At 37.1% G+C, this 20,755-nt stretch overlaps 1 protein-coding gene across 2 annotated transcripts in view; it reads left to right on the forward strand.

The window, feature by feature from the left end:
• The window catches only part of CERS6 (ceramide synthase 6), a 258,769-nt gene that overhangs the window by 204,969 nt on the left and 33,045 nt on the right, over positions 1-20,755 (forward strand). For both annotated transcript variants that reach the window (XM_084251563.1, XM_084251564.1), the window contains exons 7-8: positions 7,123-7,251; positions 10,504-10,610. In XM_084251563.1, the coding sequence (XP_084107689.1) occupies positions 7,123-7,251; positions 10,504-10,610 (236 nt within the window). The remainder of the gene's footprint in view (positions 1-7,122; positions 7,252-10,503; positions 10,611-20,755) is intronic.

The following is a 20,755-nucleotide window of genomic DNA, read 5'->3' on the forward strand; positions in this document are numbered from 1 at the left end:
AGTTTTCTAGATTCCTGCTATGAGTGAGACCATCCGATATTTTTCTTTTTCTTTTTGGCTTTCAATAAGCCTTTCTTTACAAACAAATGGAGGGTCAGATTTAGCCTGGGGAGCCATAGTTTGCTTTTCTCTGCTACAAACTAGAGTAACCTGAATGTCCATGTTTGGTGACCAGTAAGGCGACTGAGACTTGAGAATGACCAGTGGAATATTTAAATCACATTAGTATTCATCAAAATATTTTGATAATAGTGTTGTCATTTTTGGAGTCTGTGGGTTTGGAGTGCGGGGTCCTTGGGTTCACTCTGGGAAAGGTTTCACCGAGCTCCCCTTTTAGCGGCACCCAGCGAGTTTCTCAGGTGATTTTCTCCATGAAACAGACATGAGTTAAATTTAAGGAACAGGTTTATTAGGAAAAGGGTCAGAAAAGTAAAGTACACTTGCATAGACACAAGCGGGCAGGAAGAGCTGCCCCAGAAGGGACATGGTTGCTAAGAGAGGCCAGCATGGTTGCAGGCGGGCCACCTTGACAGGTCACGGGTAGGCAGGAAGCTGCTGCCCTGCAGAGGGAGAGAGTTGGTGAAGAGGCATCTGCATAGTCACAGGTGGGCAGTGGGAGTGCTGCCCCCGAGCCTGTGCAGAGACTGCACTGATTGTCTTCTTCTGTTTGGGAGGGGCTTATTTTTTGTGAGCCCTCAGTTGGTTGCTAATTTTGGATAACTATGTAGAATTTGAAAGGGACTGGAGATTTTACAATGGGCTCAATCTCCATACCTTTGCCTTAGGATGCGCCCTGGAATACCTGCTTGGATGTTGTGCTTTGTATTCTAGGCATCAGGGCCTAAGGATACTATACTGCACCTGAGGATCTTGGTTTCCATAGCTTTGTCAATGGCTATGCTAATCTCTTCTACCCCCACCTCCTTGTGAGCCAGGTTTCTGGTCTTGTGGTGCACCTCCTTTTCAATTTTTTTTTTTTTACTGTTTTAGGATGAGGTTTGTTTGTGGCAGTTATTCCCTCAAGAACCTAAATCTACATACATTTAGTCCAGGGGTGAGGTGTGGGAGGTGGAGAACTTAGTCTATTAGAAAAAAAGTGTTGAATTGAACTTGACTCCAGATTTAATGTGAAAGAGGTTTTATTAATGCACTGAATTTTAGATAATGGATAATGTTGTGCCCAAGATCAGCAGACTCGGCGAGCATAGCCTCCAAGCATCCAAAGACAGCTGATGCAAATATAAAAGGGAGTTTATTACAGACTCGAGTCCGGGCTCACGGCACCTACCAACTTAGTGGCAGATATTGAGAGCCCCGAACAGAGGAAGCAGGGGTCTTAAATAGGGTCACAAGCAGGTGAGAATTTTGAAACAAGCTGGCAATTAGTCATTGGCTTCTACAAAGGCATTTTGATACGTGTGGTTACAGTTTCAAACTGATTGGACGGTTAGAGATGCTGTCCCATTTATGGATAGGACTGCCCTCATTGGCAGCTGGGGTGGTCTGCTTTTTCGTCACTAAGTGGAGTGAGGGTTGTGACTGTTGAAACTATCTCCAGAATGCGGCTGTACAAGGACTTACATATCAAGGGAGGATATACAAAATGGCAAAACCTCGGCTAAGCTTGGTTCCACAGATAATTGAATCTTTCCTGCTAGGAACTGCTCCACTTTGTGATTAAGCAAACATTTCCCAAATAAGTCATACTTTTTTCATCCCTTTCCACATTTTTCCCATCTATATTACCCTAGAGTACATAGCCTATACATGACAATTAATGTGAATTCTGGTTATAGATATTAAGATCTTTGCTTTTTGAAATACCTTTTTTTAAATGGTATGTCTTACCAATTTTCTTTATAGTTAGCCAAAATTCCAGACCAGTTAAAAACACAATCATGGAATAAAATTGTCAAAGATTGCAGATACCCAAGGGCTGACATATACATATATTATGTGAACATTTTTATGACATGTGCTGGTGAGAGAAAGATAAAATTTTCCTCAAGTTACCTAATATGGGGCAAAGCAGTATCAACTCATTTGAGTAAGTCACCTTGGATATGTAACAGAGTGGTCCCCAGGAAAGGGGGAGGGTCCAGGTTCCCTGCCCCACCCAAAAAGGAGAGTGAAGCTAAGCAGGGAGAGAAGAAGCTGCAGAGGAGACTGAGGAAGGGAGGAAGCAGGATGGAGAGCCGGAAGGACACCTGGAGGAGGCACATGGAGCAGAAAGACATGTCAAGAAACTGCGCTTGCATCTTGGTCCTGGACTGGTTGAAGCAAATGTGGGTGAGAGACCCGTGGAGAGGTGACAATGGCAACTTTTATCTTGATTTTGATTTTGCTCTTTTCCTTCCATACTTGTCTGGTTGTTTCTGATCCTTTTCTGTGGGTCCCATCTGGAAGATGCTTTAGACTTGTGACAGGATTTGGGGTCTTGCTCTGGGCCAATCCTGCTTAGATGGGCTTTTACCCACAAGGGGACGGGTAACTTTGGGTGCTTGCTTGATTTAGAAACTAGATTCTTTGCCTTTCCTGTATTGTTTACTAATTGTATTAAAACTCCTTCCCATTAAAATCTCATATGTTTTGTGTTGATGCAGTGGATGGCAGAACCTATTTAGAGTAGGCAGTTTTGCAGGGTCTGGGGTGCCCCTCTTCCTGCCCTGTAACAAATGTACTTTCATTTCAGCCATTCTCTCAAGACCTGGGCAGTGTTATATTCTGTTTCTTTGCTTTTTAAGAGGTTTAAAAATGCATGTTCATGCTGTTAATCAGGACTTTAGCCATCACCAAAAGTTGACAATCTATTAATTCTCCTATTCCTTCATTGAGAAATTAATTTAACTGTTAATATTCTTGGCATATGTGAGTTTTGTCTTCTCTTCTCCGTCTGTGTGTTCCTGCTGGAGAGGCAAGGGAGTGGAGAGGCCATTTCCCCCATGTGTTGCCACATTACACCAGAACAGTCATGCTGCTCCATGACATTCTGAGTTGTGTCCCAAGTTGCAAAATCTCAAATGAAGAGATAAGAAGACTTTGATATTTTTATTGTTATTTAAAAAACGTGTTACTCTATGAAAAGACACACAAACTTCTATGTTCCTTAAGGTTCCTATAAGAAAACTATTTTAAACTAATTTGGTTTATGAAGTGACTGATACACAGCAAAAAGTAAATAAATGGAAACTTTAAAAAAAGAGCTATTAAAAAATGAAACAAATAGAAATGAGAGATTTCTATTATTGTTCCAGTTGCTATAAAGTCAGATCAACTTCAAAGTATGCTGCTGTCCTTCTGAACTAAAGAGTTTGAAAATCTATTCAGTGGATAACCTGATGCTTATTACCTGATTTCTATTCATAGGAGCTAGTTTGTGTGTTTATTGATCTTATTTGTTAACTTTGTCATTCAGTTAAATTCAAGAAAGTGTTTATATGTCCTGTGCATCGAAATAATAGCCTTTTCTATGCCTTGGACTTCAGAGGTATCTCAGTCTTCACCATTCTTACTCTTTTTTTTTAAGAAGATTCACCTGTGTGTTTTTTTTTCATTTGTTGCAAATATTGCTCCCAAATGAACCTGCATAAAATTATTGATACTTTACCTATTGTAAATAGTGCTGCAATAAACATAGGGGTGCAGGTGTTCTTTGGAATCAATGTTTTTGTGTCCTTTATGTAGATCCCTAGTAGTGGAATTGCCGGGTTATATGGCAGCTCTATTTTTAGTAGGCTGAGGAACCTCCAGACAGCTTTCCATAGTGGTTGGAGCAGTTTGCACTCCCACCAGCAATGTAGGAGAGTTCCTTTTTCCCCATATCCTTGCCAACATTTGTTGTTGCTAGTTTTTATGATAGGTAAAACCTGGAAACAACCCAAATGCCCAAAAATAGATGGCTAGATCAAGAAGATGTGGTATATATACACAATGGAATATTATTCAGCAATCAAAAAAGATAAACTCATGCCATTCACAGCAACGTGGATAGAGCTAGAAGAAATTATGCTCAGTGAAATAAGCCAGAAGGAAAAAGAAAAATATTGGATAGTTTCGCTTATAACAGGAATTATAGGGGAACCAAATAAGACATCAGTGTAAAAAAAATAGTAACAGTACAAAACACAACAAAGCAAAAACAGACAATTATAAACCAGAGACATACTGCAGGGGAGGAGGAGGGAGAGGAATCAGAGGGAGGGAGAGAGGGAGGAGCACAGGGGACTGTGGTGATGATGCACGGGTGCCTTGGGGAAGGAAATTCAATGGGGACTCAATCTGAGGGGGTGGGGGGAAGCAAATATTGTTTAAAAATAAATAAATAAAGTGGAAGTCAACATTCCATCTATATAATGGAACCACAAAAAAAATATTATTGATACTTTATCCAGCAAATGGAAATTTAGATAGTAAGTTTCTCATTGTTTGTGGTTTGTGTTTTTTTAAATAGAAATTAGATAATTTTGTTTTCATAAAAACATGACCATCAAAATTAATTTCTGATGCTTCCTGAAGAAAGAGTATTATTTTGAAGACTCTGCAGTCTCATCATTGCAAAGGGAACCCCACCATATAGAATCTCAGACTTATATCTTAATAAGAGATTGCTCTATTTGGTCTTTGGTGCTAATAGTTTATAATATATAAAATTGCCTAAAGAACTGAATTAAAGATGCCGATTCTCATTCTAACAGTTGGGAATGAAACCTAAGTAGTTGTATTTTACCTACACCCACGAGCTTCTGATAAGGTGACTATACAGAATAGAGTAAGAGACTGTTCTGATTTCTCTAAATACCATTTAGAAATGTAATAAGGAAAGAAACAGCTCCGCATTACCAGTTTTTGGTTTTAAAATGGCTGACTCTTCCTCGAATTCTTCATTTCAGACTTAATGTAATTGAGTTTGAGTCAAGACCAATCTGATTTTTTTTTTCCATCTCTGATAATTAATATAAAGAGAAGCCACTGGAATCAGATAGCTGGGGGTAAACACCAGACAGGGGCTGAATATGTCCAGAAGCTTGATGGTGGGATGACAAGGGACGGGATGGAATGACAGGTAACCAGGCCAGTCTGCTTTGAATAAGGGCTTTGGGCTCAGCCTTCAATCTAAAGCCCAACAAGAAATCATGATCTTCTACCTAGTTGCCACTACAAAAAATGTTGGAAAATGTACTTACCATAAAGGCTAAGGTTTCTGCAGCTGTGTCTGAGTCTACACACACATTAGTCTCTCCCTGCAGAGACAAACATGAGGATGGGCATTTCCCACCTTGCAATGATCCAAATGGACAATTTGCTGAAAAAGTTTGAGTAAGTGCAAGATTTAGTGCCTACACAAAGAAATGTGTCATGGCGAGGGATGTGAGTAACACATAAAATAATGATTGCATGACTTGTATTAAAGATATTTCTTTGTGTATAATGCTTTCTGAATCAGGAATGTAAAAGACACAATCCATTATTCATGCTTTTTTCATATTCACATAGATATGACTGTATAATGAAAATTAGTCTTCTGCCATAGGCCTAACTCTGAGTCCTTTAATAATAAATGTTTTCTAGGAGCAGGGGATTTATATGCAAAAAGTCATCTTCACAAAGCAAACTGTCTGAAAAACAAGGCTCTTGTTTTTAGGGGAGACTTACTATATCACTAAGGGCTTTGTGTTGTTTATTGATATTTATATCAGATAAGAATTAGGAAATATAATTTTAAGATGGTGTTACTCCATAAGTGTTTTAATTAATTTATATTTATTCATTCAAAGAGTAAATAGAGGAAAGCTCTCGTTCTCTTTTAGTGGGAATCAAGAGCAGTTATTTAACTCTGAACAAGGGGAAATGTGCAAAATATTTTTCTGTTAAGTACTCATGTAGTTTGACTTTTAAAATTTGTGCACTAAGGTGAATATAAACTCACTGAACTCTTGAAATAAACACTGCATGTTTTCATTTAATTATTTTTAGGAAAAAGCTAAGAATATCATTTGATAGGTTAGCTCCATTTTAATTGATCCATGTCTTGAAGTAGCTATTGTCTGGCTGAACACGATACTCCAGGTGATGGAACCTAAAATTTGTGTTAACAGCCAGGAGAGAAGAGCTTTTATCTTTCAGTGGAAAACATTATCGGAACAATTTTTATTGTATGCCTTGGGCATCTTGATATTGTCCAACTTTAATGATTTAGAAAAGTCCTAGATACTACAAAAGCATCAGAGAAAATAAGATGTAAAGAAAAAAATGATCATGTTGGATCTGTACATAATCTGTATAACGCTGATCAGAATTTATTAATGTAGGGTAGGAAGTTCCCCTCCAACAAAAGGGGAACTATATTTCTAAGTAAGAGAACTTCATGTCACAACAAACCATTTCCAGATAATAAAGAGTTAAAATGGTATCAGGAAAAAATGTTCTTTTCACATTGACTAAGTAGTAGATCTCTTGAAGTTGACCAAAGTGAGGATGACCAGTCCAGAGCTTATCTATATAGAATCCATAAGAAAAACCAATATTTAGGTTTCTTTGTTTTAGAATATATTCCCATGGACATATTCTGGAAAGGATGCTAGACACTGAGATGCAGATTTCAAGAAATCTATGTGATAACATAATAGAGTCACCATCTTAATCCTCACCAGGTAGCTTATAAGGCCTTTTGCCTCAGATCTGAGGCTTTACATTGCCCTTTTCCTCTGCCCTTAACCTGTTGTCCCCCACAAGGATGCCACACTCTGGTCAAAAGCAGAACCTATACTTTCAGGATCCTTAACCACTAATAGACCTTGACATGGCCCAGTTGGAACTGCTTTGCTGCCCAAAGATTTTCCTAAAGTACAAACCAAAGCTTCTCCCATAGCTTCAACTTCCTTGGCTTAATACAAAATACCCTTTATGATCTGGCCTCAGTCCTGGTGTTTATTACATTCTCCAGTGACTGGTCACCTGTGTGTCTCTCCCACTACATGGTGAATTCCTAGAGGGTAAGAATGATTTCTTACTCATTTTCAGTATCCCCAGTTTTAGCCCATGGTATGCCTCAGCAGATATAGATTTGGGACTGAATTAGAATGACTGCTAAGCCCTGACGTGGCTGTTTTTTCCTTCCCCAAGGACTTTGGAGTTATGTTCCTGCATCACGTTGTATCTATTTTCTTGATCACCTTTTCATATGTCAACAATATGGCCCGAGCGGGGACTCTAGTCCTTTGTCTTCATGATTCAGCTGATGCCTTCCTAGAGGTAAGAGTTTTCCTTCATCTTTAAGGTACAGAATTAAGAAATCCCCAAGATCGCTAGTTCTTCTGTTATGCTAGCTGGTGCTGGGAGCAGATGGTATATGACTGCTTCAAAACAGTGTTTCTTTGTAGGTTAAATTGGTGAAAGTGAGACTTTTAATGGGAGTTGTACATCCTGATGAGATTAGTCAGTAATAGTTTTTGTTGGCAGAATATACCTTATCTGAGTATTTTTACAGTGAAAAGTGTATATGAATTGCAAATTATATGTAAGAACCATTTTCTATGCATGTATATATAAAGAGTATCTGAGGAAATTTTGGTTCACTTTGATAAACCTTCCAAACTGTTGTTATTTTGAATAATTTAAAAGGAAAAAAGTAAAATAAAATGATTCTAGCATATTTCAAAAGATAAAATCCCAAGGGAAATTTTGACATGGTATTAACTTTATTGTGACTCCTACAAAAAAAAAAAACACTCAATATATAATTAAAATTCACTTTATAATAAGAAATTCATATAATTGTACAAAATTAACTTGGCAATAATACAAACTCATTGTAGATATGGGTTTTAGAATGTTTATTCTGATTTTTGTATTTTGTTTGGCCCAGCTCCGTTCCTTTGAGGCATTTATTATCTCTGAAGATAGATTGAAGAAGCCTTTAAATAATAATCTGTTATGGTAATATAAGCAGAAATTTCATGCTATAAAATTGAATTTATAAAGGCAATTAGTCAAGGTTTGAAGTATATTCAGCACTTTATTTTTAAAACTCTGGTTCCTGGGCCTCCCTGTTGGTGCAAGCGGTTAAGTCTCAGCACTATGAAGCTATCGGCAACCACTGCAGCATGAGTTCAATGCCCAGCGAGGGACCTGACCCACATAGTGCAGCAGACCTCTCCTGTCTCACCTGCTGCTCCCCTCAGCAGTGTATTTCAGTCTCTCTGCCCGTCCTGCTCCCTATTCTGTCTCTGGTGAATCCTCTTACTCCCTCACCTCTGGCCTATACCCCAGCTCTTATATGCATAAATAAATAAAATAAATCTCAACAAATAAATAAATAAATAAGACTCTGGTCCCTATAATATTTTGAAATAGACACATAGTCCCAGTGGGCTACATGTGTCAGATGCTAGTTGGGTGCTGTTTTATTTTTTTTCTTATATTGTTTATTTTTGTACAATAGTTGTTTTCTCCACTTGTGTTTTGTCCCCTTTTATCTCCCATCACAACATCTCCCGTGAATCATCACCATAATCCCTTATGCTCTTCCCTCCCCTATTTTTACGTTTTTTTTTTATAGAGGAATGTTTTTATTTTATTTATTTGTTTGTTTGTTTGTTTTTTGTTTATACATGCACTGGGTACAGTCAGAAGCACAGGAGGGTGAGAGAATTCACCAGAGCCAGAGCAGGGAGCACAGCGGGCAGAAGGACCGAAGTACACTGCTGAGGGGAGCAGCGGGGGGCAGGAGAGGTCTGCGCGCCATGTGGGACCCTCCTCCGGTGGCCGGGGAGCAGCCGGGGATCGAACTGGCGCTGCAGAGGCTGCGGGCAGCTTCGCAACCCAGAGTTCAACCGCTGCGCCACCGGTTCCCTTCCCTATTTTTGATCCCTTCCCCCTTGCTATATGCCGCAGATAGTCACTCAATTAGTAGAAAAGGAATCCCCTGAAAATCAGTTAGCATTTGGTTGATCCCTAAGTGTACTTAGAGGTAGACTTATACAACTATCTACAGTTTTGAAACCAATTTGAGACAATCTGCCAGCTTTAATATTTGAGGGGAGTGTGGGCATGATGCTTTGCATAGCCAGGACTCAGAAGATATTAGTTGAATTGTTGTCTAACACTTTTATCCAGGAAAGAAAAATAATCTAGAAATTCCAATCATATAGATTTAAAACAAATGTTCTTTATCACATAGATTCTCTTTGACATTATAAAATAATGCTTGAGAGTATCGAAATGATGAGGTAGGTGGACCGTCAAGTCTTCAAAGTGAGATCTTTAGCCAAGACATTTCAGAAATACCAATTTTAATGCCTTTTTCAGTATTGGTAAATGAGATATAAAAGAAAAATTATGTGATTTACCTAGCCAGAAGGAGGCAGGTGATTTTTTCTCTTTTATAATATATTTAGTGATGTTATGCCCCAAGTATTCATGAATTTAGGAGTCATAATCATCCTACCTTCTACTCATTTAATAGATATTTCCCCATAGAAATTCATTTCTCCCATAGCTTTGTATGTTACATAAAGCTCTTAAATTATAGCTTCTGTGGATAATGTCAACAGCCCTTTCAAGTTTGACTCAGCCAGTTTAACTTTCCAAGAAGTAGAAAATAATGTTATGAATTCAGAAGACATGTCCAAATTACAATCCTGTATGTGGGTGCGGTGAACTCTATGTGGAAATATAAAAAGAGGTGATCTAGCAAAATTATGTTTTCAGTACCTCCTGTTCTACCTTGGAATCATTTGTAAAAACATAGATTATAAAGCAGTGAATGTGATGCTTCCTTAAACTAATTTATGACATAAAAAGTGGTTGTTTAAATCACTATCATTAATTATTAGGGTACTTCTTGCTGATGGCTTTGAACATTAGTTCAAAGCATCGAGAAAATGACCCATTAATGTAACTTCAAAAGTTATGCCTAAATGGATTCTTTGAAGTAGCATGATCTTGATACATTCTTCATTTCTAAATTTAAGAAAATAATCCAAGAAATTTTCTCAGTGTACTTCTTATGCCTGTTTATTTAAAACTTGTAAGTCTAAGTAGAAAAGATAAAAAATGAAGAAAGTCTCCAGATAGTGTATGTAATGTTTGTGGCTTTAGGTTTAGGACTCATAAAAGATGTAAAGGATTATGTAGCACTTTCTATTTTGACATATGTCAAATTCCTGTATTGGAGAACTTGGCTGGCTAATATCATCTATAATGTAAGGATTTCTTATTTTTCTGTTTTCCTGAAATCAACCATATAATTGAAATTTTCAGGTTGTTGAATATTTTATTAAATCTGTGCCAGTCAGTAGTTCTACTTGTGGCTCATGCTGCATTTTACTCTACTTATGGGTAATTTGTAAATATTGATGCATGATGCATGACGTTGCAAAGTAGCTGGCAATTTTATGCATCTGGTAAGTTATATCTTGTAGGAGACTCATGCATATTGAAAGGAGTTTTTCATTTATTAGTTTAAATTAATATGTCTAATATGTCACATTCCTTCCTTCATAGGCTGCCAAAATGGCAAATTACGCCAAGTTTCAGAAAATGTGTGATCTTCTCTTTGTTATGTTTGCCATGGTTTTTATCACCACACGACTGGGTATATTTCCTCTCTGGTGAGTATGCCATCAAGCCAGCCCTCCCAAATGGGCTTTATTTAAACATCTTCCTTTTGAATTTCGTTTAAACTTTAAATACTTAGAAGTTTAAAGGAAGCGGGAGGAGAAGAAACAGCTTGATTTCTTCGTCCAGAAGAGAGTTGCACTCTTTATTAATATTTCCCAAGGCTATTAGAGAAAGGATGTGGCTTATGTAGGTTCTGAAGTTGTATTAGGCTCCAGTTTAGAGTATGACTCAAGAATCTTAACCACGGGGCCTTCCCAGTGGCGCGGTGGGTTGAGCACAGAGCTGTGAAGCTGTCCGCAGTCTCTGTAGCGCAGGTTCGATTCCTGGCCAGCTGGGGAGAAACCCACATGGCCTGGCAGACCTCTCCTGCCTTGCCTGCTGCTCCCCTCAGCAGTATCTTCAGTCCATCTGCCTGTTCTGCTCCCCGCTCTGTCTCTGGTGAATCCTCTCACCCTCCCTCACCTCTGACCTGTACCCCAGTTCTTGTATAAATAAATAAAATCTTTAAAAAAAAAATAAAGGAATCTTAACCATGGAGCTAGAGTTAAGAAAAAAATATGGTGTTGCAACTAGTTCTATATCAGGGATCCTTCTACATCAGGATTCTCAAAGGGTTGCCCCTAGATTGGCATCAGTGACAGCATCACATGGGAACTTGTCAGAAATCCAACTTAGAGGGCTCTGCCCAGACATGCTGTGTCACATGGTCTGGATAGAGCTGGCAGTCTGTTTTCATAAACCTTTCTGGTGATTCTGCTACATGCTAACATTTGAGAAGTGCTTGTTCTATGTAATTTTCCTCATCAATTGTATTTACAGCTTATATAGATAAATGGTATAACTCAAAACCAACCCCTAAAATTCTCTATGCCCCTTAATGACATTTCTTCAGTTGAGCTACGGTAAAGATATAACAGATGTTGATTGGATTTGATAATTCTTTCTATAAAAAATAGGGCCACTGTCATTAATTTTTTTCTGGAAGGCTATTACTTAAACTAAGAAAAAGAAACCAAGCCCTCCATTTCACTTACAGTCTGCTATTGTTGGCAGATTTTTTTTTATCTTGAGAAACTGATTGAAATGGGGAATTAAAGCAATAGAAATTGGTAAAAGCTGAAAAACGAAGGAACCCAATAATACCTTGTTTTTGAGCCCCAAAAGAAAAATAACACTAATAAAGTTGGTACTTTTTAGCATGTAACATCTATCACCCAGGTTCTGAAAACAAAGTAATAACATACACAAACAGACCTACATACATATACACATCTTCTCTTGAAACTCAAAGCCCTTTTGGATGCTTGTTATGAAAAATCATTTCCAAGCAGCAGCTCTGTGTGTTGGTAACACACATTTATAAAACCTCATTATAGTTTATGATTGTAGGTAGGAGACATTGAAGTAATTTTGAATATAATGTGTCCGTAAATTATTGCAGAATTGGAGCTCTTTCAAGATAATTATCAGAACCTAGTAGTAAGAATTTAAATAGAAGAGATTCAAGCAAAATCCAGGAAACATTTCTCATAAGAATAATAGAAAGCTTTTCCTATTTAGGATTTCTGAGAGCCTGGGATTTAAAGAAATAAGCATTAGTCTCAAGTTTTTTGATTTGCTTCATTTCCTTTAAGGGTAAAATTAAAATCTTTTCTCTCTAGCTAATGTGGAAAGGCTCTTCAAGCTTACATAGCAAAGAGTTACCTAGAACATAGGCCCCAGGATTTAGAAATTATATAGTGCTGCTGTAAGATAACTAATGGGAATGCTGTGGAGTGATGAAATAAACTTAACTGCTAAGCAAAACCCTTGTAACCAAATATAAAACAATAGCTAATATTGTCAGATGTGGAAAGGCTTTGTCTATGGTGCCCCTTATTGCAGCCCAGTGTAAACATCTTGTGGAGAGAAATGTTTTATTATTTTGTAACACAAGAAATAATTTGTATACCTCCTGCCTTTGTAGTTGTGCATCTATTGAGTAAAATCCTCTTCAAAATATATCTAGTAAGTTAGTTGTGTTAGTACCTGGATGACTTCTATTTTTTTTTTAACCCTGTTTCAGTTGCTGCAGTGTAATGGGCATCAATAGTGTTAATTAAAAACTGTGGTATAGTTGACAATAACAAGTAATTTAAAGTATTTAAATACTTTAAATATTTACCTTATTACTGTGAAATTATTCAAAAATTCTGTTTGGATTAGGGAATCCTAGAATTGGCCGAAATTCTACAAGTTATGTCTCCAAAGTACTTTCCTATCCCCTCTGCCCAAAATAGGAATTCTGTCAATTTCCCTGATCAGGAGTATTGCTTTAGAAATTGAAAGAGGAATAATTTCTTAGATGAAACAAAATCTTGGGTCCTTAAAACTTATACGGATTCTTGATCTGGTTTAGAACCCCTTGAAACTATATGTGAACATGTGTATGTTTTATTTTCCCCCATGGGAGAGAACCCATGGCCTTAATAGAGTCTCAAGATCTGTGACTCTCACCCCTCCCTAAAAAAGTACTTTCTGGAAAACAGATTAAGTGTCCCTTACCACTTCTGATTGAAAACTCTTTTAAGAGCATGAAGAGTTCTAATAATCATCTATAGTTTTTTTTCTTTTTCAGAAGGCATTTTTAATCCCTTCAATTATTCCTTCTTGTTTTTCTCCTTTGTTTGTTTCTCAGAATTCCTCTTGTCATGATGTTCCAAATGTGGACTAGCTGGTACAAAATATAAGAGAACTAAAAATAAGTTTTATTTAGAACTGCATTTCCCCCCTCTTTTTTCCCCTGCATTTTCTATTGCAGCCTGCCATTGTATAGGCTTTTTAACCACATCATGCTGCTAAACCAGACTGGAGCTCCCTTATCCTAAATTTAATTCATTTTTATGTGGTTTTGTTTCTAGTTATGGTTTATATTTATAACTAATTACTTATACCTACTTTATTCCTGTTAGAGTCCATCATGCTATTTTCACATATCCTAGCCCAATTAGGGTCTTCGAACTACATTTAATGCTATTCCTATCCCTCCACCTTTTTGCTTCTTGCAAATATACCTTTCATGCTTTCCCTGACTCACTGAATTAAAAGTTGACCCAGAGGATCTCCCAGTATACAACTGAAAATTTTCTTTAGGTTGAGCTCAATTTATGGTTTTCCTACTTGTTACTGTGTTGTAACTACTCTGTCATCATGCTGCTATTCCTACATGGTGGCTTTTTTTTTTTCCAAGGTGAAATAAAAGACTGTCAAAGGTCTTATGGAAGTCAAGATTTACTTTGTTGTATAAGACATTCTCTCTGCACATGTAGAGGCAGCGTGAAAAAAAAAATGTGAGGACTGTTGGGTGTGACTTTTTAGGGCACTTTTGTTGGCTCCTGCTCTTCATTTCTAAGTCCTCATCCCTATCTGTTTTGAGTATTCATGAATTTGTCAGCAAGACAGTGACCTTGCTGCCATAAACTTTCTAGTCTTTGCCTTTATCATTTTGTTTGACTTTTACCTTCCAGCATACTACCATTTGAGAAATGTACTTAGTGTTTATGAGGTATTTACTATGTAATTAGTGCTGAGATGGGTGCTGAAATTCAATTACCTATAGAGTCTCCATGGGATTCTTGCAGCTGAATCCCTATAAGTCCCTTCACATTCCAGGTTTATAACTTTCAGGGGCATCTAGAGATTATAAATTGTGTTCTGAACATTTATTAAAGACAAATGATATAAGTGGATGATCATTATTAAATAATTTGGTTGAGTGTACCATGGAACTCTGTCAGTTAAATATAGCATTATACTAAATAGCATATGTATGTGTGAAATAGTCACTGGTTATTGGAGGGAAGGCGTTGGAAGTAACTGGGCTTCAGTTCTAGCAAGAATATCATAGACTTTTTTCTCCTTTAAAGACTTGTTCTTCAGCTGCAAGAAGAAATAAAATATTCCCTGTACCCTCTACTTCTTTTACTTTGCAATCATCCGCAATACCATACAGGTTCCTCCTAACCATAGTGGTACCCCCACCTACGCCATCACAGTGCAGTTTGTAAGTTTAGTAACACTTGACTCATTCTCTGTTGTGTGTTCAGCCCATGCTTCATAAAGGCAGCATACACAGGTCAGGGCCTTTTCAGAACCATGTACTGCCCCTCTAGACTTCTCTTTTGGCTATATCTTATCCTTCTAGAGCAGCAGTGTCCAATAAAATTTTAACACAGGCTTCAGAGTAATTTAACATTTCCTATTTGCCACCTTAAAATGTAAAAAAGAGCAGATGACATTCATTTAAATAACATGTTTTATCTAACTCTGAATATCCCCAATTCATTATATCTTTTAAACATAAATCAATATTAAGAAATCTTGATATTTTCATTTCTTTATTGCATACTATCCTTTGCCCATTTTAAATTGTTTTATTTTATTGTGGTAAAGGTTTGTTATATGTAATCACAGATCTGATCCAAGTCCCTTATCCTATATCTATAACTTGCAAATATTTTCTCCCATTCCAAGGGCTTTTTCCCCACTTTATTGATGGTGTGCTTTGAAGAACAAAAAAAATTTTAATTTTGATATAGTCAAATTTATCTATTTTTTTCCTTTGGTCATTGTGTTTTTGGTGTCATCTCTAAGAAACCATTGTCAAAGCCAAGGTCATGAAGATTTACTGCTGTTTTCTTCCCAGAGTTTTGTAGTTTTAGTCCTCATATGTAGGTCTATATAATTTGATCTATTATCAGATCATTTTTTGTGTATTGATTTTACATGGTGGAAAGTAGGAACCCAACTTCATACTTAAGCCTGTAGATATCCATTGTTCCCACACCATGTTGTGAATGACAGTTGTCTTCATAATCATCACATTATCACATAACTCCAGTGGAACAAACACTTCGTCATATTCCTCATTGACTACTTTTTATTGACTGATTCTTTTCTACCTCATAGAATCATGCTGTCTTTATCCCTAGCCTGCCCTGTGTTGATTTATCCATTCTTTCTGGGTACCCTCTATCTTATCTATAAATCAGGAACTAGAGAAACATTTTCACAGTCCTTTTCCCTTCTCTCCAGGCTAGAGTGCTATGTAGTGAAATGGTGATTATTTCTGCTCAGAGAATATCTCGGATGCCCCCCACACAGAGGTCACAGGAACAGATCTCTCCACATGGTTCCTTCCCAGTGGCATCAATATCCTCTGCAGTTTCCCTACACAGCCGCTCTGTCAACACTGGGCCTCACTCCTCTCAGGACCTGAGTTAATGCAGAAATGCAGCTTTTTATTCACGCTGTCCTGCCCTTGATCCTGTTAAACAGCCAATCTATTTTGAAGGGAGGATAATGAAATTAGCAACTAATTTTGGTTATCCTCCCACTGTACACAATCCACCAACAGAATCCTTTGCCTTGCCTTTTGTTGTTCCTAGTCCAGGGTTGAGAGAGAGGTAAATCTAATTTGAGAAAAGATCTTACTGTCAAATAATTCAACCATTGTGTGGATGATTTCAGTAGAAGAAAATCCTGTGCCTCTAAAGACAGACCCTCCCTATTCCAGGAGGAGAAATTATTAGAAAGTCCACTTCATGGTTGTCACCAATTTCCCTCCCAGTATATTCTGCCCTTTCATGCCAGTTTTAATTCTGGAGCTATAAACAATGTCTGATTTTGTATTACAGCCAGCAAATATTTAAAAAGCAAACAAAGAAAAAAGCAAACAAAGAAAAACTCTTGCACCCCCTCTTACCTGTTATTGTCAAGATAAAATTACACATGCCTTCAATCACCTGTTTCTGGCTTTCATGCTGTCTTCTTTACTTCTGAGTCTGAATTTTCAAATTATCTGTGAATATTATATCAGTTCTGCGAAGTGTAGGTCTATTATTATGTTAGTAATACAGTCCTATTTTGAATTAATACTGCTATGATTATATCACATAATGGTTCTGAAGTAATTTTGTTAATAGTGTTATGGGTTTCCTCCAATTATATGATAGTAATCTTTGTAGAAGAATTGTCTTCTTACATTTTACTAATATATGGAACTCTGGCACTGTGACTTTATAGATGACCATGAAAGTAAAGATAATTGGCTTCATTTCCTATTTGGTTATAGCACTCTTTTGCCATAATTACTTAACTGTTCACTAAAAACTAAGTAAACACATAGATAGGTTTATGTTGTCAATAGCTTCACTGCTTTATTAGCTTATGAAATAATAGAATATGTAGCAGATGGTTCAGGATTTGAGTTACAGAATCTGTTTTGAATCTATATTCTTATATAATTTAATTATTCTCTTATCAAATGAATATTCTTTTATTTTCTTATCCAAAAAAAGTGTATTAAGGTAAATTTCCCTGTTAATACAGTAGCATTTCATATTAATACCTCCTCTAAATACATGCTTACCTATTCCAGATGGTGTTATATATAGTCAGGGCAGAATTTAGTAAAGTCTTTGTTACATACTTTGAAAAATTTGGGGTCACACTCAGTATTCAAAAGGTCCAATAATACCAGTGTTGCATTACTATTACCAGTCAAACAAGTAATCATGGGTTCCCCAAGTGCATGATTCATCTCTAATTGGCCATCATTCAGAAAAAGTCAGCAGCTCAGATATTTTCCCCTTGCATTTAAATATTTAGAAAATTGCATCTGTTACTTCCCTTCAACTCAAAAGCCCCTATGTTTTAGCCATTACACTGCTTCTAACAGTCAATGATTTGATCCTCTTTTGAGAGTAAACCCATCCATCGTTGTAAGCTATTACTGCTCTTATTGATCTGTATCTGTCTTTCCTAAACTGCATTTGTGTAGAATCCCTGAAGTTCTTGGCAATTTCCCATATTTTATGTGGCTGTTGTTTCCATGGGCATAAAATAGATCATGCTCAAACATATTATAGCATTGATCACAAAGCCTCATTCACAATAACTGTTCAATAAATATTTGTACAGTGAATTAGGTAATCTTTCATTTTAAATGATCTCACATCTGTATTCTTAGTTGATCTCCTTAACTCATTGTGAAGTAGATAGATATGGTTTCTCCCTTATTAAGCAGCAAAATCATTGATTTAGTTAGTGATTTAACCAGTTTCCAGAAATCAGTTCAATTCAGTAAGTGCTTACTAAGTTCTAGTTGTTTTTTGTTTTGTTTTGTTTTTTGTGCAGCACAGTACTTTCTTCTCTGAAGATTAGGCCATAACACTGTTGAGGAGATAACAGCTTTGGTTGTTACATTAACAAAAAGCATTTTCAAATTATTTTCCCTATCCCTCTGCCCCAGTCAAGACTGTCTTTTAAGGATTTTCGTCTCTCAGCCATGGAATGGTAAGTGGCAGGATGCAGGTCCACTTGCTCTGAGTCAGGTTCTCCCCTTCACTGTGTGGGAAGACCAGGTTATAATTTCTCTGCTTCTGCATCCTCAGAAAAATAAGACTAATAATAATTACTCCCCTACCTTACCAGGAAAATTTAAGGATCAAATGAAATTTCATTTGTCGCAGTGCTCTATAACTGTAAAAGCATTTCTAAATATTAAACATTTAAAATATATACTACTACTATTAAAGATGAAAATTCCCTTTCTGGCCAAATGATCAGCAAGTTTTATTACAGTTTATAACCTCCAGCTAGCCTAGATTAAAGAACCATAACTATAGATACCTTTGAAATAAAATTTTAAATGTTCTCTCTAATCATCCTAAGATTCAAAATTGCTGGTTTTAGTCACTTCTGGTCTTGGAGCTCAGTGTCCAGGTAATATGAATGTTCACTAGGTTACCTAATTCCCCCAAATCCTAAGTGACCATACCTATCCTGAGCTACAGATAGAACTTCACACAATGCACGTGTTTATCACAAAGCACAGATTCACCAGTGACTGATTATGCAGCCAAGAATGGGCCTACTATGATTGCCAGAACCTTCTCACATAATGGTGACTTTCCACATCTCCTTTCACATCGCACCAAGCGTCTGCTGGAATGGCAGAGCCGAATGTTACCTTCGGTGATCTGCAGCCATTCAGACAAAGCATGTGACTTCTCAGAATCTGACTTTCTGTTTGTCTCTACCCTACCAAAGTGGGTTTTTATGTACTGATTTGTACTCTCTGGGGGTCTCTGCAATTAAAACAGAAAAAGAAAGAAATATTACTGAGAAGCCTGGCCCGTTCTTTTGCCATTTTCTATAAGATTTGAAATCTATCCAGATTCATGGGGGAATATCATCTCTGATTTCTTTTTCAAAACATATTTTACCAGAGTAGTGTGGCTTTTTCTGAATATCTTATCAGATTAGTCTCAGAATTCATAAATTTGGAGAAGCTGTTTTTTTTCCTCTATAGTCTCTTGACATTTTCTGTGAAGTTTTCCGTGGTGCTCTTCTGTATTAAATGTATTCCAAAGATAAGGGTAAAAACCTAAAATCCTTTGGTTTTTAAATATTTTGGTATGTTTATAGTAATATTTACATGTGTTAGTATCACTTAATACCTTCATAAGGTGGGGTGGAGTTGGATAGAAATAATATGGATTGAGATGTTCTGTCTCTTCTCATAGGACCGTAACAATTTTGACATAATTTCAAGATTGGAGGTCTAGACCAGGAGTTAACCAACTCAGAGCTATAGAACAGATAAACCCATTGCCCATTTTTTAATAAATGAAGTGTTTTTAGAATACAACCATGGCCATCTGTTTACATATTGTCTTTGACTGTTTTCTGCTACAATGTTATGGTCGAATACTTGTGATAGGAAGTATATGTTCTACAAAGCCTAAAATATTTACTGTTTGGTAAATATTCTTTTATAGAATAACTTACCAACTCCTGAGCTAGGCCATTATGAATTAGCTTGATGAATAAAAATAAAGCAATAGTGAATGGTGAAAGCAATGGTGAAATATTAAATGTATTTAATCTTTGGATTTTCTTTAGAAGTATTATCTGGCATAGGCAAAAAACATGCAGATATTCTTAGTATTGTATGTGCAGATGAAGGGACAGAATATGCTTGTCATTAAGTAGGAGACTTTTCCTTTTGTGACTTGAGTCAACAAAAAAAGACAGTCTCCTAGTAATGCTTTCAACACAATAAATGCCTTACGTGTTTCCTCTCTCCTAATCACTGCAGAGAATCCTTTGTCAGGAAAGCAGAAAAAAATAAACATTATTTCTTCAAAGTTTTATAAAATCTGTTTACATATCATCTATGGAAAAAAATTCAGCCCAGCCATTTCATGTTTTTTAAAATACCTGAGCATTGTAATAAAGTCAAATGCCAGAGCCAGAGATTTGAAAATTCTGTATACGACCAAGGATCTCACTTCTTGAGAGTGATACTCAGATACTATAACAGATGAAGAACCAGCAGCACTGTTTCCATTTGCTTACATTATTGTTAAGTGCAGCCTTATGCCAGACGCATAGTCCTTTCCTTCAGCGCTGGCTGTGGGCCCTGGGTCTCTTCTGCTGATTTGCCACCCTGTCCACACTAGGTCCCTTCTAGACAGTCCTGAGCTCAACCTTGGTCCAGCTTGCGCCTAACCATTGCCTGCTTCCCAATGTGAACCCAGTACCTACGTCATCTCAGAAACCCTGTAGAAACCTGCAGAATCCCAGTGTGCAGGGCTCCCTGGCACAATTCAAGGAAGGCACCCTGCCTGTGACCTTATGCCGCTGGCTGTCACCTCTGTGAGGGCAGTATTGCCAAGGAGACAGGAGCATGGTATCCCTAGAGTCATCCTATTCCTTGTGGGGACGTGTCTTATTATGTATTATCATTAACTTTTTATGTCTTTAGGGCAAGCAAGCACACACTTTGCAAATTCCTCATAGACAAGAAACCATTTATTCTTTATAGATCTATTTCATGCACTCCACTGAGCCTGCTGTGTGTCAGGCACAATGTGAATGTTGGGTACATAGATATTGATTAGGTCATGAGCCCAGGAACATCCAGCACTAAAAAACCATCAATAAATATTTATTAAACGAACAAATGAAATTTTAGAATTTCCCATGGAGTTTGGCACAATCACAACTGAGACGGTGCAGCCCACATGCATCTTTTCGCTAGGCCAGTGAAAGACAAAGATGGCTGTGATGCCATAGCTTTCACAAGAAG

This window comes from Talpa europaea (assembly GCF_964194135.1).
Source record: "Talpa europaea genome assembly, chromosome: 1".
NCBI classification, from domain to species: domain Eukaryota; kingdom Metazoa; phylum Chordata; class Mammalia; order Eulipotyphla; family Talpidae; genus Talpa; species Talpa europaea.